At 49.5% G+C, this 17,506-nt stretch overlaps 1 protein-coding gene across 1 annotated transcript in view; it reads right to left on the bottom strand.

The window, feature by feature from the left end:
* Positions 1–15,306, bottom strand: part of FRAS1 (Fraser extracellular matrix complex subunit 1) — a 279,515-nt gene extending 264,209 nt beyond the window's left edge. Inside the window, exon 1 of the mRNA XM_087723886.1 lies at positions 15,230–15,306. Within this exon, the coding sequence (XP_087580012.1) occupies positions 15,230–15,306 (77 nt within the window). The remainder of the gene's footprint in view (positions 1–15,229) is intronic.
* Between the last annotated feature and the right edge of the window lie 2,200 nt (positions 15,307–17,506).

Here is a 17,506-nt window from a genome sequence, read left to right as displayed (position 1 = left end):
AAAATGACAGAGGTCGTCCTTACAAGACAGGGCGCCCAGCTCGGATATACGCCGGGCGGAAGTGATGGCCACCAGGAAGACCACCTTCAGTGATAAGAAGCGCAAGTGCACCGAGCGGAGAGGTTCAAACGGGGCTCCTGTTAATGCCTTGAGGACAAGCGGAAGATCCCACGTGGGGAATCTATGAACGGGGGGAGGCCTGAGATTTGCCGCCCCCTTGAGGAACAGCTTGACCAGAGGAGACTGGGAAAGAGAAGAAGATCCCGCCCCCCCCAAGACCGAGGACAGAGCCGCCACTTGGCGACGCAAGGTGTTTTGCGAGAGCCCGTCCTCCAGGCCCTTCTGAAGGAAATCCAAGACGTTGGGGATGGTGGCTCTGACGGGAGAGATGCCCTTGGGGGAGCACCAGCGGACGAACGCTGCCCAGGTGGAGTTATAAATGCGGGTCGTTGAGGGACGACGGGCCGCCTCGATGGTGCGAATGACCCCGGAAGACAGATGAGCCCCCCTTAGAAGCCGCCGTTCAAGAGCCAAACGGTCAGCTGAAGCCACTGAGGCTCTGGGTGAATCAGGGCCCCCTACCGTAAGACCACCTCCCCCTGCGGAATCCTCCACGGGGAAGTCACTGACAGCTGAACCAGGTCCGCAAACCAGGGTCTCCTGGGCCAAAACGGGGCCACCAGAATGACCAGGGCCCTTTCCGTCACCACCTTCCTGACGGTCCCCGGGATGAGTGGAATGGGGGGAAAGGCATAGAGAAGGCCCGGGGGCCACCGGCTCCTGAGGGCATCCGTGCCCTCTGCCGAGCTGGATTGGAAACAGGTGAAGAAACGCGGGAGTTGTGTGTTCTCGGGAGACGCAAACAGGTCCACCCGGGGGGACCCGAACCGACGACAGATCTCCCGGAACAGCGACGGGTGGAGTTGCCACTCGCCGTTGTCCAGAGTTGCTCGACTGAGCCAGTCCGCCTGGACGTTGGAGAGTCCCGAGATGTGCTCCGCCACCAGGGACTGTAAGTGTTTCTCCGCCCACGACCCCAATCGCAGAGCCTCCAGCCAGAGGGCTCTCGAGTGGGTCCCGCCCTGACGATTGATGTGCGCCTTGGTGGCCACATTGTCCGTCAGGAGGAGAACGTGGCTCCCTTCCACCGAGGAGCGAAAGTGACTCAGAGCCAGACACGCGGCCTTCAGTTCCAGCCAATTGATGTTGTGACGGAGGTCCGAGGCCGTCCATCTGCCCTGAGCCATCCGAGAGCCCACCAGGGCCCCCCACCCGAACAGACTCGCGTCCGTGGTGACGGTCACCCTGTTCGGCTCCCAGAACAGACACCCCCGCTGGATGGCCGGGGAGAGCCACCACACCAGGGATGCACGGACTCCCGTCGAGATGCGGAGAGTCCGAAGGGAATTGCTCATTCGTCCCCTCTGATAGGGGATAAGCTCCCATTGAAGGGGCCGAAGATGGAGTCTGGCCCACGGGACAATCCCTATGCAAGAGACCATCTTGCCCAATAACTGCGACAGAGAGAGGATGGAAACGGAGCGCTTTGTGCGAACGCTCTCTGCCAGCCGACGGAGGCTGACCTGCCTCTCCTGAGACAGACGCACCTCCCCCAACTTGGAATCTATGACTGTCCCCAGATGCAGAATGCGAGTGGAGGGAGTGAGATGGCTCTTTTCGAAGTTTACCGAGAACCCCAGGGCCTGGAGGCTTCGAATGGCAATCTGAAGATCTGAAACGGCCTGAGACAGGGAGCCCGCCTGAAGCAAGACATCGTCTAAATAACATTGGAGGCGGACCGGGACCGATCTCAGATGGGCCGCCAGAGCCGCCAGGACCTTTGTGAAGGTCCTCGGGGCCGAGGCCAGGCCGAAGGGAAGAGCCCTGTACTGGTAATGGTGGGGCCCGTGGGAGAACCTCAAGAACCGGCGATGAACGGGCAGGATGGGAATATGAAGATAGGCCTCCGTGAGATCCACGGAGGCCAGGAAATCGCCTTTCCTGATGCCCTGAAGGATGGACTTGAGCGATGACATTTTGAACCGCCTGTAGACCAGAAACCTGTTCAGGCGCTTGAGGTCTAGAATTGCTCTCCAACCCCCCGTGCTCTTCGGGACCACGAAGAGATTTGAGTAGTGGCCCCGGCCCCGTTCCCCTGCGGGAACCGCCTCCACCGCATGGATTTCGAGGAGGTGGGCGATCGCCTGACTCATCAGGCGGCGGCGCTCTCGACTCCGAGATGGAGGGAACGACCGAAAGAGATTTGGAGGAGTGGAGAGAAATTCTAACCTGAGCCCGTAACGAACCGTGGCTCGAACCCAGGCGTCCGACGTGATGTCGTCCCACCGGTCCGCATAAAGAGCGAGGCGGCCGCCGATGGGATGACTCGGGTTCGAGTCACTTCCCCCTGCGGAAGGGACGGCCGCCTCCCCCCCGAAAGGGCCGCCGAGCCTGGCCCTGGAAACGGCTCCTGTCCTGGAAGGGCTGCCCCAAGAAATGCCTGTCAGAAGAGAAAGAAGAGAAGCGCTGGTTATAGCCGAAGTTAGGGGCCCTACATCGTTGCCTACGGAAGGGACGAGACTTGTTCTCGGCCTTCTTAGCCGTGGAGGGTAGGACCTTCTTCTTGTCCTTATCCTCCACGAGGATGCGAGTAAGAGCCTCCCCGAAGAGATCGGACCCCTTGAAGGGGGCAGCCGCCAAATCCCATTTCGCTTTGTTGTCCATTTGCCAATGGCGCAACCACAGGAGCCTACGGGAGGTGACCGAGGTGGCCAGGGCGCTAGAAGCAAACTTGACCGTGTCCAAGGTCGCGTCAGCTGAAAACTGACACGCCGCCAGAATCTTGACCAGATCCTGATGGATCCGGTCCTCCTGTATGGGAATGCGTGCCTGCAGCTTCTTGAGCCACATGACCGTGGCACGATTAAAGTAGGAAGCCGAGGCCGCCGCCTTAATGGCCCACGCTGTGGCGTTGAAGTTCTTCCGCAACGTAAGCTCTGCGCGCTTATCCTCCGGCTTCATCTTATCTGCCGCATCGCCCGACACCACCGGGGAGGAGGACACCAATGCGGCCACAGGGGTGTCAACCGTCGGGAGCTGAATGGCCTGAGCAAAGGTTTGCTCCATGTTATAATGCCGACGGTCGGTACTACCTGGAGAAGAGAAAGTGGAAGGTTTAGCCCACTGGTCGGTCAGAACCTCTAGGAACAAGGGAGGGGCAGGGATCTCTTCCTTGTTGGTGGCCGTGGCAGAGAACATGACCATGTCGGGATCCCTTGGGGGGGGCACAGAGGGATCCCCAGTTCCAACCTTGGTGGTGTGCCTCGCCTTATCCAAGAGAACTTTAAACAAGGCGGGCATAAATAGGACCTTAGAAGAAGGCTCCTCCGAAACAGTGGTATTCTCATCATCTGAGAATCCCATCTCCTGGGGTAACTCCCCCCCACCCAGGAAGGAAGCCTCACTGATCATGGAAGGGGAGGAAGCCCGAAACTGAGCCCTGTTCAGCCCCCCATGCCTAGAGTAAAGGGAGCCTTTGTCCCGCTGGGCAATGCCCCGAGTGATGGCTGCCGAAATAAGCCTCTTAATCCCTTCAGGGAGATTATCCAGATCCTCCACATCCCCAAAAGTAGAAGCAGGACCCTGAGGGGCCAACCTTTGGGGGGAACAGGGGCCTCTGGACGTGCCCTCCAGAGGATCATCTATGGGGGATGGAGAACGCCCCCTCCTGGAGAAGGCCTGCGACCTACCAGGGGAGCTGCATGAAGAAGCCGGGCTAAAACCTCTAAGTAGAGACCTTTCTGAAATGGGCCTAACAGGGGACCTGGATCTGTCCCTAGATAAAGGCTTGGAGGACTGGGCCTGCCTTTCTGCCCTGGCAAAGGTCCTTTCCAGCGCCCTATGGCGAGCTGCCTCATCCCTAGAGACAGAACTGGAGGGGCGCCTTGAAGAAAGGGATCTTCGAGAGGGAGCCCCCCTCCCCACCTCCTGATCCAAGGCCTCCTCACTCCCAGTAGGGCCTGCCCCTTGCCCCTGGGGAATCTCCGCTCCCTCGTCCATGCCCCACTCACGTGTCTGACGAAAGGAGCAGGAATCGGCCTCCAAAGTCCCACCTGAGACCAGGGCCTGAAGCCTGTGGGGAGACCTAGGCTCAAGGCCTCTCACTAGGCCGCACTAGGCCCGTCAATAAAGGCAAGGCCTCAAGCACGTGGCAGCCTCCAAAATGGCCACCGGAACTCCGTGCGCGGGAGAAAAGGGCTGGAAATAATCACCAGCAGCCCAGCCAGGCCTTTTCTAGCCGGCTTCACTTTAAATTGAGCAGGGAGAGCCGCTCTCCCCCCCCTGCTCTGTCTCCCCGGCAACACAAACAAAGGAAGCCTGCAGCGAGGGGCCCCCTCCGGAGCGATCTGCACGCTGGAGCCTCGAGGCTTAAGTTTCTCTTTCACTTTCCTGCTGCAAAAACACAGCCTCTTCAAGTAGTTTGAACGAAGCAGTTTGAATGCTGCAAAAAAACAGCCTCTTCAAGTAGTTTGAACGAAGCAGTTTGAATGCTGCAAAAAAACAGCCCCTTCAAGTAGTTTGAACGAAGCAGTTTGAATGGAACCGCACCCCCGCACCCGGGGACGGGCAAAGGTTCCTGGCCTGCGGGGGGGGAGACTAGTGCCCCACTGGGCTCTCCCCCAGCCGCCCGAGGCAGAGATCTGTCCCTTGGGGCCGCAGCAGATCAATTTAGAATTTAAATTTAAAGTGCCCAATTAGCCAAATAGGAATCAGATTGAATAGAACTCACCCAAAAGGAGAAAACAAACAGAACCTATCCAACTACTCTACAGCTTGGACCAGGCTGAGAGAGAATCTGGGCTAGCAATGGACAGGCACCGGTATTTATAGATTTCCTCTCAGCCTTGGACCAATCAGGCTGTGATAAAACCCACGTGTGACCATTCCCTCCTCCCATTCTGGAAAAACTGATTTCAGCAGAGTCCAATTAAATCAGGTTGCTGAAGCTAAAATCATAATAATCAGGACAATGGACAGCTCCTATTGACTGACAGCCTCTCATAGTTCCACTATAGACCGATACAGCAGGTCAATAAGTGTTGTATCTTATGATTCATGATGAATGTATTTATGATGGGTACTTGAGAGACCGCCTGCTGCCAATTACCTCCACCAGACCGATTAGATCCCACAGACTAGGCCTCCTCCGAATTCCATCCGCCGGCCAGTGTCGACTGGCGACTACCCGGAGGAGGGCCTTCTCTGTGGCTGCTCCGACCCTCTGGAACGAACTCCCCGTGGAGATTCGCACCCTCACCACCCTCCAGGCCTTCCGCAAAGCCCTTAAAACCTGGCTGTTCCGACAGGCCTGGGGCTAAAGAACCGTTGCCCCTATCTCGAATGGTATGATTGTTGCGCTCTTTAAATTATGTATTGTTTTGTGTTGTTGTCAAACTGTCTGTATCCCCTTCCCTTGTTCCAGTTGTGAGCCGCCCTGAGTCCCCCTTCGGGGGGAAAGGGCAGCATACAAATGAAATAAACATAAACATAAACATAAACATGATGACTAGGATCACGATTTATCTTTTATGTACACTGAGAGCTTATGCACCGAAGACAAATTCCTTTCAAGTCCAATCACACTTGGCTAATAAAGAATTCTAAGTTGTACTTACATCAGAACTGATTTCAACTGAGCAACAGATAATTGACACGATGGCATGAAGAGGACATGACTTCATTATGCATTTTTATCCCAGATGTTTCGGATTTGAGCAGGCAAGAGAGAGTCAAAAGGCAGCTGTATCCAAAGAAATCAGCCCGCTCTTAGTCAATTCTTTTTAATCTCTTTCTATTTTAACCAGCAAAAAAAAAAGGGGCCATCAATCTTCCAGCTCAAAAGACTCCTAATCAACACCTTTGCACCTCTCCGAAGCCTTCCCCAACCTTTTTTCATCAGATTTAAATTACAAATACGCTAGGCTGAGAAATTTATTAAAGGCAAGGCTTGGAGGGAGCAGGTTAATCACATTATGATTAATTGATTAAATTTAAACATAATTATATTTCAGCGGGGGGAGGCTTTTGACTTGCCCCCCCCCCGCCCCGACTTCATGGAATAGGGACCTGGCAGAAGGCCAAATGAACCTGTCACATCCGGGCTGCCCTGGATTAGAGGCTTTAAAAGTTGAATAATTCATAAACTAGGAAGTGTCTGCTACTTGGCCCTGTAGGAAGACGACAGGTTATTTTCTTTCCTTTTTAAAAAAAATGTTTTCTATTTTTAAACAAAGAGAAACAGTACATGTAACATAAAACCCTCATCAATTACATATAGCATGTCGTTTATAAGCATTTGTACATCATCACTTTCAATTGTGTATAGGCTCACTGATTATCCATCAAGCATACATAGATTTTATTTATTATACTTATATACCGCTTCATAGGGCTTGCAGCCCTCTCTAAGCGGTTTACAGATTTTTAGCAAATTGAGTCAGCAATTTGCCCCCACAGTCTGGGTCCTCATTTCACACACCTCGGAAGGATGGAAGGCTGAGTCAACCTTGAGCCGGTGAGATTTGAACCGCTGAACTGCAGATAACAGTCAGCTGAAGTGGCCTGCAGTACTGCACTCTAACCACTGCGCCACCTCGGCTCCTTGTCACCTCGAGGCTGGATTATTGTAACGCGCTCTACATGGGGCTACCCTTGAAAAGCGTTCGGAGACTGCAGTTAGTTCAGAATGTGGCCGTGAAGGCGATATTGGGTGTGCCGAGGTACACCCACGTTACACCTATCCTCCGTGAGCTGCACTGGTTACCTATTGGTCTCCGGACTCAATTCAAGGTGTTGGTTATTACCTTTAAAGCCCTACATGGCTTAGGGCCAGGATACTTTCGAGACCGCCTGCTGACACATACCTCCCAGCGGCCAGTAAGATCCCATAGATTGGGCCTCCTTCAGATGCCGTCGGCCAAACAATGTCGGCTGGCGGGCCCTCGGAGGAGAGCCTTCTCTGTGGCTGCTCCGACTCTTTGGAACCAGCTCCCCCCGGAAATCCGGACCATACCCCCTCTCATGGCCTTCAGGAAAGCTGTAAAAACTTGGCTGTTCCGGCAGGCCTGGGGCTGTTGACCTCACTGTTGAGGTCCGGCCCCGACTAGAATGAATTTATGAGGGGTGTCTAAAATTGTTTTGTCGTTATGTGTTTTTTAATATTTCTTGTAAGCCGCCCGGAGTCCTTTGGAATTGGGTGGCATATAAAAACTCCAAATAAATAAATAAATAAATAATAGATACATTATTGACATTGTACATCATATTGTTCAGTTATAATTGACATTCTTTCATTTTAAGCAAATATTCTAGAAACTAGATTGACATATATACCAATATTCCATTTCATCTTTATTTGTCTATTTAATAATAATATGTCTTTATAGAATCACCTATCTCATTATATTATTTTTGCAATATGAAAGAATTCTCCAATGTTTTATATTTATGCATCACTACTTTCAATTATATAGAGAATCAAAAATTATCCATCGAGTATAAATAGGTACTGTTATCATTATACATCATATGTTCAACTATAAGTGTTATTCACACTGATGCAAGGGATTACGGGGTAATTAAAAGGAGATGATGATAATTCCAACATAGTTTATATTCAACATGTAGAATAAGCATTTGTTCTTTATTTAAATAAGAAAAATGTTTAAACTCCTCCGTATTTTTGACATACGTACATAAGACAGGTCAACATCTTCGATTGGTTTATTATTTCTGCAATTTGCTATGCTGTAAAACAAATGGAGACGGCATAACGACTATGCTCTTTACAGTAAGCAACCCAAATGGATGAAATGGGGGAAGGAGAAAAAAAAAGTGAGAAACCAATTTCTGAACAATGATAGAAAAAGAGGGAAAGGTGAGGACAAGTAATGCGTAATGCCTTATTTCAATTTGCATCCCTTCCCGTTTTCACAAGGTAGCCCCAAGAAAGCAATTGAGTCAGCACACGGCGATGGGAATAAATCATCACTGACTTGAAATGAACAAACCTGACAGATTTGTATGAAAATCACATTTCTGCATATCCGCAATTGCCTTTGATGAAGAGGGGAGGGGAGAGGTTTGTTTGGGTGTCAAATCTCAACAACTAGGAAGGAAAGTAAGATTCAGCAGGAGAAACTTTTGAAGAAAATGTATTTAACCGTTGAAGCATAAACGCTATCAAATAGGAATTTCTTTTTTTTCATTTTTTACACATATGAGTCTTGTTGGGGATTTAGTGAAATTTAAAAAAAGAACTCTTTATGGAAACATTATGGGCAGTGAATAATAAACATTAGAAAAAGTTTTTAAAAGAAGTTACCGTATTTTTCAGAGTATAAGATGCACCTTCCCCCCCGCCCCCCCAAAAGAGGGTGAAAATATGGGTGCGTCTTATACACTGAATGCAGCATTTTGGCCTCCCAAAACCCCGCCACTGTGCATTCTGTTTTTCGCAAAAAATGGGCACGGAAATGGCTTGGGAGGCCTGCAAAGTGCTCTTGAGGGTTGGGGAGGGTAAAAAACGAGGGAAAGGGAACCCATTTTTCACAAAAATGGGGCTGTTTTTGCTCTGCCAAACTCCCATGAGCACTCTATTGGCCTCCCACATACTCTGCATGCCTCGTTTTTGCAAAAAACGAGCCCATTTTGCAAAAAACGAGCCCATTTTGCAAAAAACGAGCCTGTTTTCGTGAAAAACGAGCCCGTTTTTTTGCCTCCCAACCCTGCACATCATATTTTTGCCCTCCCTGGCCCCCAGGATCACTTCGCAGGCCTCTCAAACTCTTTGCATGCCCCTTTTTCACAAAAAAATGGGGCATGCAGAGAGTTTGGGAGCCCTGCAGGGTGCTCCTGGGGACTGGGAAGGGGAAAAAACAAATGAAAAGTGGGCCCATTTTTCACAAAAATGAGGCTGGTTTTTTGCCCTCCCAAACCCCCAGGAGCACTCTATAGGCCTTCCAAACCCTCTGCATGCCCCGGTTTTTTTGTGTGTGCAAAAAACAGGCCCATTTTCACACAAAAAATGGGCTACTGTTTGCTAGTTTTTTGCCCTCCCCAGCCCCAGGAGAACTCTATAGGTCTCCCACATCCTCTGCACGCCCCGTTTTTGAAAAAAATGACCCTATTTTTTACAAAAAACGGGCCCATTTTTTGCCTCCCAACGTGTCGTATTTTTGCCCTCACCGGCCCCCAGGAGCATTTTGGAGGCTTCCCAAACTCTTTGCATATCCCATTTTTCACAAAAATGGGGCATGCAGTGGGTTTGGGAGACCTGCAGAGTGCTCGCGAGAGTCAGTGAGGGCAAAAACGTGGTTTTTTTTTTTAATTTACCTCTTCAAAATCTTGGTGCGTCTTATAGTCCGAAAAAATATGGCATATCCAGAATATCTCTGGAGCGTCTCCTTCAGAAAATGGCGGCCAATATACAACAAGGAGTATTTCATTGCCTAGTCAGGGCTGGATGACTACGAACGGTAAATTGGGAAACTTTTCATAAGGGCTGTTGTTCTTAAGTCAACTGCAGCTCAGCTCTTAAAACAGTGGCCGAAAATGTAGTCCAAACCAATGGGGAAATAAAGGAAGCCAGTTTGGTTAAATGAAAAATATCTCCGGGCATCTGCTTTGCAAAAACCAAGGAGAACTTTCCACAAATGTTCCCGATTAATATTTGATAGAAGGATTACATTGTCAGCCCCTTCTGCTTAAAGCAAATCACTCGGGTCATTTCCCTGGTGTCCCTTCTCTCTTTTCACATAGTCACACAAACACTTATCCCTGGATTGTGCTGCTCAACACTGCATTTCTTTGCCAGTTTTGGAAATTGGGGTGAGGGAGAGGAGAGATGGGGAACGAATGCCCACCGTACTGTACAACTTTATTTGAAAAACAAGGAGGTAGTGCTTGCCAATGCATGAATCACAGATGCTGAAAGTTATTCAATTCTGTGCCTTGACTTCTCTCCAGAAACCATAGTATTATATTTTTTTTAAAACCCTCAGGGCTACAAAAAAACTAAATGGATTTAGAATAAGAACTTACATGAACAAGTTTTCAGATCTGATGTTTAGTGGCGAGGTGGCGCAGTGGTTAGAGTGCAGTATTGCAGGCCACTTCAGCTGACTGCTATCTGCAGTTCGGCGGTTCAAATCTCACCGGCTCAAGGTTGACTCAGCCTTCCATCCTTCCGAGGTGGGTGAAATGAGGACCCAGACTGTGGGGGCAATATGCTGACTCTGTAAACCGCTTAGAGAGGGCTGAAAGCCCTATGAAGCGGTATATAAGTCTAACTGCTATTGCTATTGCTATTTATGCTGGTAGTCCTCAACTTACAACCATTTCTTCAGGGATCATCTGAAGTTACAACAGCATTGATAAAAGTGACTCATGACGTGTTTTTCACACTTAACGGCCATGGAAGCATTCACGTGGTCACGTGGATGTTTGGCAATTGACTCATATTGTCGATGCTCAATATGAGAGGCTTCTTAAGAAAAGATTGGACAGCTACTTGTTTGAAATTATACAGGTCCTCCTGCTTGAGCAAGGGGTTCGATTAGAAGGTCTCTGTGACGCCCTGGGAACAAGGCCACACAGCCAGCTAAGAGTTCAAACTCCCCTTTAATGCCCTTTAATGCTCCAAAATTCCCCAAACACTCCCAAGTTCTTGGAAAGTCCAAGAGCAAAGCGCAAACACGCGCACACAACGCAGCTTCTGGCTGTGCGCAGCCCAGCAAAACAAAGGAACAGGGAAATTAGTCCAACGAAGCAAGGAAGAATCAATAAGTCCGCGAAGCAAGGAAGAAGCAAGCAGTCCTGCAAACTCCAAATGTCTTCAGCGGCACACAAAACTCTACAAATTCAGCATTTGTTCCCAACAAACGACGCTCCCCACAGCATCTCCTTGAGTCTCAGTCCACAGGTGAGCCTTGTGAGGAGAGATGGGGCACTCTTCTCCCAAGTCATTGGGTCGGTCTGCGCTGTTCCTGCCTTCTCTCCACTCTCCGTACTCGGGGATCAGGAGGGGGAGGCCCTTGCTCATTGCCTGAGCTGTGTCGTGCCTCATTTCCATTGCTGCCCCCGTTCCTCCATGCTAAAAAGCCGTCCTAATCCTGAAGGGCTCCGGGCTACCTCAGCCTACTCCTCCTCACATTCCTCCGAAGCCAACAAAGCAGCCCCCCTTGATCTCTGTCGGCTCCGGCTCGTCCTCATCCACAGATTCAGGCTCTGATAAACCTCCAAGGCCACTTCCAACTTTGTTATTTGTTACATATGGCCCCATTTCAAAGTCACAGCCACTACACCCGTGATGGCGAACCTGTGGCATGTGGAGGCATTTCTGAGGGCACACGAGGCAATGGCCTGTCAGCTCCAGTGCGCATGCTGACCAGCTGATTTTCAGCCTTGATTTTCGGCCTTGATTTTCAGCCTTGATTTTCGGCCTTGATTTTCGGCCTTGATTTTCGGCCTTGATTTTCGGCCTTGATTTTCGGCCTTGATTTTCGGCCTTGATTTTCGGCCTTGATTTTCGGCCTTGATTTTCGGCCTTGATTTTCGGCCTTGATTTTCGGCCTTGATTTTCGGCCGTTTTTCGCCCTCCGGAGGCTTCAGGTTGGCTGAAAAACTGCCCAACAGGCAAACCAGAAGTTCAGGCACGGACTTCCGGTTTGCGCGTTGGCCATTTTTTGCCCCCTCCCTCCCCCGGAGCCTGGAGATCAATAAACGGGCTATTTCCGGCCTCTGGAGGACCTCCGGGGGGGGAGGCCATTTTTGTCTTCCCCAGGCTCCAAGAAAGTCAATTATGGGAGTGAGCACACGTGCATGCGCGTGCGTTTGGCACCCGAGACAAAAAAAGGTTCACCATCACTGCCCTACACCATTCCAGGGGTCATTTGCTCTCACGACTGGCCGCAGAGATGCCGCAGCAATTCTCTCCTGATTCGTAAAAAAAAATATGAGTAAGCTGGTTCCTGCTCTCCTGCTGAAATTTTACAGCGCCGGAAAAGAATAAGTTAGAGGCTTTTCTCTTTTTCCCCCCCTTTAAACTCCACCACCCCCTGAATCATCTCTCTGACAGAATAGTTTATTTCAATTTGAAAAGCCCAGTTCTACTGAATTTACGGTTGTAGAACAAACGCAATGCAAATAGGAATGAGGAAAGAATACCATTTCCTATCAGCATAAATTGTCAAGTGATAGAGACCGCGTTCCCCATTCAGCTCACAACACGCGCACGCACACACACACACCCCAGGGTTTTCTGCTGACAAAATTCATCAGCCGTTTCGGAACGAAGCAACGAAGCCGTTTCAAACGCCCAGCGCATAACAAGGAGTGGAAAGGAAGAGAGGGGAAAAAAATAAAATGTTTAACTAACTTCCAGGAACAGATCAAATGTTCACAGAGGCTGCGTGGCTCTTCGAGTCTTTCAAACGGAAGTGTTTATATTTCAGCTCATTTTCTAGGGATCCTAGCCGTCAAAATTTTTAAAGCCTGTGGGAAAAAGAGCATCCAAGCGCTGTTTTATGGTTCCCCTCCCAGTGGTTAGAGCGGGAGAAGGAAAATCCTGAAAGCAAAACCTGCAGGGAACCGAAAATATACTTTTGTGAGATCGCCACAGGAGCCGTTTCAATTTGGTTCCCTAAAGGGGTGTAAATGGATACAGCCTAAGGCATTTTTTTTCAGCAGTTTCTTCTCCTGAACTCCCAGGCTCCATGTAGCTCCAGCATCTCTGAAAGCTTTTTTCCCCTAGTATTGTGGCCCGCCAGCAGCCAGCAGAGCTGGTGGCAGATTCGGACAGTGAGGAGGTTGGGGAGGAAGATGGGCCAGTCCTGGAGTCTGGGGAAGGCTCGGATGAGGGCTCTGTGTCGGAGGCAGAGAGGGGGCCAGGGCCATCCGACAGTTATCAGCTGCCTTCGGAGTCGGAGTGAGGCAGAAGAACAGCTGGAGCCTGTTCCTGATGTGTGCATGCGCAGAGCTGCCGGGAGAAGGGAACAGCTAAGGAACAAGGGCCGACTCAGGAGTAAAGGCACAGGTGGATGGTGAATGGCCCCTCCCATAGTGAATAAAAGAGGAACGAAAGGGGAGTGGAGTTTGCAGGAGACAATTAGTTCAATTCATTTGGGTGAAAATCTGTTGCTGATTTCTTGCCCAGTAATTGATGCTACAGAGTGGCGTTTGGAAGATATCGGCCTGGCAGCTCTCCAAGCCCGATAAAGGTCTGGAGTTGTGAACTCTCATGAAAGACTGTTGGCCGGGACTTTGCTGGGGAGAAATTCCCTTTAACCTAAATAACAGAGGCTTTATCGGGACAAGGAGTCTGCTTCATAACCTTGGGAAACCTCGGTCAGACCACCAAAACTATTTTCTCAAACCAAGCTGCTGCTACACAATACAGGCAGTCCTCGACTTGCGACTGTAATGGAGCCCAAAACTTCTGTTGTTAGGTGACACATTGGTTAAGTGAGTTTTGCCCCATTTTACGGCCTTTCTTGCCACAGTTATTAAGTGAATCAATGCAGTTGTTCAGTTAGTAACCTGAATCTGGTTTCCCCCTTGACTTTGCTTGTCAGAAGGTCACAAAAGGGGGCACTGCAATGGTCATAAATATGAACCAATGGCCAAGCATCTGAATTATGATTACATGATTATGTTGTTGTTGTTTGTTGCGAAGTCATGTCCGAGCCACGTGACCCCCTGGACAACGTTCCTCCAGGCCTTCCTGTCCTCTACCATCTCCTGGAGTCCATTGAAGCTCACGCCGACTGCTTGGGTGACTCCATCCAGCCACCTCCTTCTCTGCCGTCCCCTTCTTCCTTTGCCCTCCGTCTTTCCCACCATTAGGCTCTTCTCCAGAGAGTCCTTCCTTCTCATCGTGATCCGACAAATGCGGCCCGACAACAGCGCGCCGACAAAACCGCGACATCAACAGCGTGCCCACAAAGGCGCGCCGACAACAGAGCGGCGACAGAGGCGCGATTACGGTTAAGGTAAGGGTTAGGGTAAGGGTAAGGGTTAGGGTTAGGGTTAGGGTTAGGTTCAGGGTTAGGTTTAGGTTTAGGGTTAGGGTTAGGTTTAGAGTTACCTTTAGGGTTAGGTTTAGAGCGCGCTTCTTTCAGCGCGCTGTTGTCGGCGCGCTTCTGCGCTCATTCGTCGGCGTGATTTTGAACTCGCGGTTTTTCCCCGCGGTTTCGTCGGCGTGCTTTTGTCCAGCGTGCATTTGTCGGTGAACCCCTTCTCATTAGTTGGCCAAAGTATTTACATGATTATAGAAACGCTAAAAAAGTTGTAACTGTGAAAGATGTCCGTAAGTCGCTTTTTCCGGTCCTGATGAAACTTTAAACAGCCACTAAATGAAGTGTTGTAAATCGAGAACTACCTGCATTTTATTCTCCAAGGTGGTTTCTAAAGCTCTGTGGTAAGGCAGGACATTCTTCTAAACAAAGATAAGACTGGTGTTTTGCTCTGCGGTTTCCTCTCACTCTGTTTTCGAATGAAACAAAATATAAAAATAATTCTAACGTTTGGGCGGGACAAGAAACCGGACTGTTGCCGAGGGTGACATCATTATATTGTTGTCAGGAGGTGCCAACACTCGGGATGAGAGATCTGTCAAATCCAGAAAACACCCACAAGGCCAACAAACCTCTTTCGCACCCGTCTGCTTGATTTGCAGCTTAGGCATCTGCCTGGATAAGAGGCAGATTTCTTGGTGTTTTATCATAAAAAGCAATAAATTATTGTTATTCCCCAGCATCTTGCATTCAGCGGGATGTTGTCTCTCATCCTTCAAGTGGTGTAGAGGTAGTCCTTGACTGATGATCACAACGGAGGCCCAAACTTTCTGATGCTAAATGAGACATTTGTGGGACATTTTGCCCCGTTTTACAACCTTTCTTGCCATAGTTGATGAGTGAATCACTGGATTTTTTCAGTAAAGCAAAACTGTTGGTTATTCTAAAAAGCTGAGAGTTTCTTTTGTTCAATGTGCCAAATGGGAGAGGTGACAGTTAAATTAGTAATACAGTCGTTAAGTGAAACGGGCTTCCCCGTTGACTTGGCACAGATAATCACATAGCCCTGGGACCAGAGGTGGGATTCAGCCGGTTCGGACCGGTTCGGGCAAATCGGATGCTAATTTTACATTACATTAATTTTACATCTGGTTCACCGAACCACTGGTGGGTTCTGTGCTTGGTAAAGCCCAGTACGGCTGTACTGGTGGTAGCCGGGACCAGCAGCCGCCATACCGATACGGTGGCTCATTTGGCCCACCGGCTGGCGTTCCTTACCTGTTTTTGAAGCAACTGGGTGAATTGCGCACAGCATGCAGCGCCTATGCAACTTCCGCCAAGCAGCTGGGGATCACAGGGTGATGCCATGCAGCGCACATGCCCGACAAAGTTGCCCAGCCCTATGCGCAGCGTACTGGTTGCGATGGGAGCCGGAACCCACTGCTGCATTGAACCAATAATTGCAATGACTAGCTGGCCCCGCCCATCCCTCCCAGGAGTCTCGACACAGGGCCCACATGGTAGCTCTGGGAGGACAAAAAATGGGCCTTGTGGAAGTTTTGGAAGTTCGGCAACGGGCCCATTTCCAGCCTCCAGAGCCTGGGGGAGGCCATTTTCACCCTCCTGGAGGCTCAAGGAAAGCCTCCAGAGCCTGGGGAGGGAAAAAAAATGGGCCTCCTGAAAGTTCCTGAATCACGAAATGGGCCTGTTTCCAGTCTCCAGAGGGCCTTCAGAGCCTGGGGGAAGCCGATTTCGCACTCATGGAGGTTCGAAAAAAACCTCCAACGCCTGGGGAGGGTGAAAACTCTCCCCCCCACCTCTGTGGTGCAGGAGGCCAAATAGGCCATACCCACCATGGCCACGCCCACTCAGCAACCAGGCAGAGAACCGGTTGCTAAATTTTTTGAAACCCACTCCTGCCTGGGACACTGTATCCATCATAAATATGAGCCAGTAGCCAAGCAACAGAATTTTGATCACGTGACCATGGGGAAAGCTGTAATGGTCGTAAGTGTGAGAAACTATCCTTTTTTCAGTGCCGTTGGTGACACTGAACGGTCACTAACAAAAGCTGTTGTATAAGTTGAGGGCTACCTGTGTAATTTTTCATGACTAGAAATCACCCAGCTGTCCTTCATGGCTAAGGTGGGACTAGAATTCACAGACGCCTAGTGATTGGCCAAAAGTCACCCAGCTGTATTTCATGCCTAAGGTGGGACTTAGAACTCACAGATGCCTAGTGATTGGCCCAAAGTCACCCCGCTGTCTTTCATGGCTAAGTTGGGACTAGAACTCACAGACTCCTAGTGATTGGCTCAAAGTCACCCAGCTGTATTTCATGCCTAAGGCGGGACTAGAACTCACAGATGCCTAGTGATTGGCCCAAAGTCACCCCGCTGTCTTTCATGGCTAAGTTGGGACTAGAACTCACAGACTCCTAGTGATTGGCTCAAAGTCACCCAGCTGGCTTTCATGCCTAAGGTGGGACTAGAACTCACAGACTCCTCATTCCTAGGCCAGCACTTTAACCAATACACCAAACTGGTTCTAGAAAAGCCATCCAGATTTTCCTCCAAATTTAACAATTTTGAGTTTATTTGATGTTTGATTTTAACCATTTATTATCCTTTAAAAAAAAAAGTTAGGCACTTTGAATGCCTTCTGGGAAGAAGGTGGGATCAACTCCAGGCACAAAGAGAAAGAAGAAACCGAATCTGGAAGTCTTTAATTACAAAAAAATAACAGAATAGCAGAGTTGGAAGGGACCTTAGAGGTCTTCTAGTCCAACCCCCTGCCTAGGCAGCAAGCCCTACACCACTTCAGACAAATGGCTATCCAACATCTTCTTAAAGACTTCCAGTGTTGGAGCATTCACAACTTCTGGAGGCAAGTTGTTCCACAGACTAATTGTTCTAACTCTCAGGATGACCCCATCGTTCTCACCGCACACCTCCACGGAGAGATAAGCAACTCCAACCAATGATATTCAGAAGAACACGCCATCAACTATTTTATGGAAATGACTTCAGAAGGCAGATGTCTCTTGTTTTCTCTGCCAGGTAACAGAATGAAAAAAAAAAATCTAATTCCCAGAGCCATAACAAGTCTGAATTTATCACTTCACTGTGTAGATTCATTGTCAGAACGGCACACATTTTAGTCATTCCCAAAGTAACACCTGCAAAAACAGTTGAGGTCATCTCTGAAAAGCCCCCTCGCTTTTTGCATTCACGATGATCCAACCGAGTCTCGTGGCTGGGAACAGAACATGATGAGTGAAAAGGATCTTGTTCCTTACGTAAAACACACTCCTGTCACAGAGGCAATCTTTCGAACTGCTTTGTAGCCAGGGGTAAATAAGCTCCAATGGCCCCTTCTTGTTGCAAAGGATTAGAACGTAGATAGATAGGCAGGCAGACAGACAAACAGACAGA

This window comes from Thamnophis sirtalis, unplaced genomic scaffold (assembly GCF_051295495.1).
Source record: "Thamnophis sirtalis isolate CommonGarterSnake01/CBP01778 unplaced genomic scaffold, rThaSir2_p1.2 scaffold_10, whole genome shotgun sequence".
Classification (NCBI taxonomy): domain Eukaryota; kingdom Metazoa; phylum Chordata; class Lepidosauria; order Squamata; family Natricidae; genus Thamnophis; species Thamnophis sirtalis.
The sequence above is the reverse complement of the archived record's forward strand: the minus strand, read 5'-3'. Positions and strand labels throughout refer to the sequence as shown.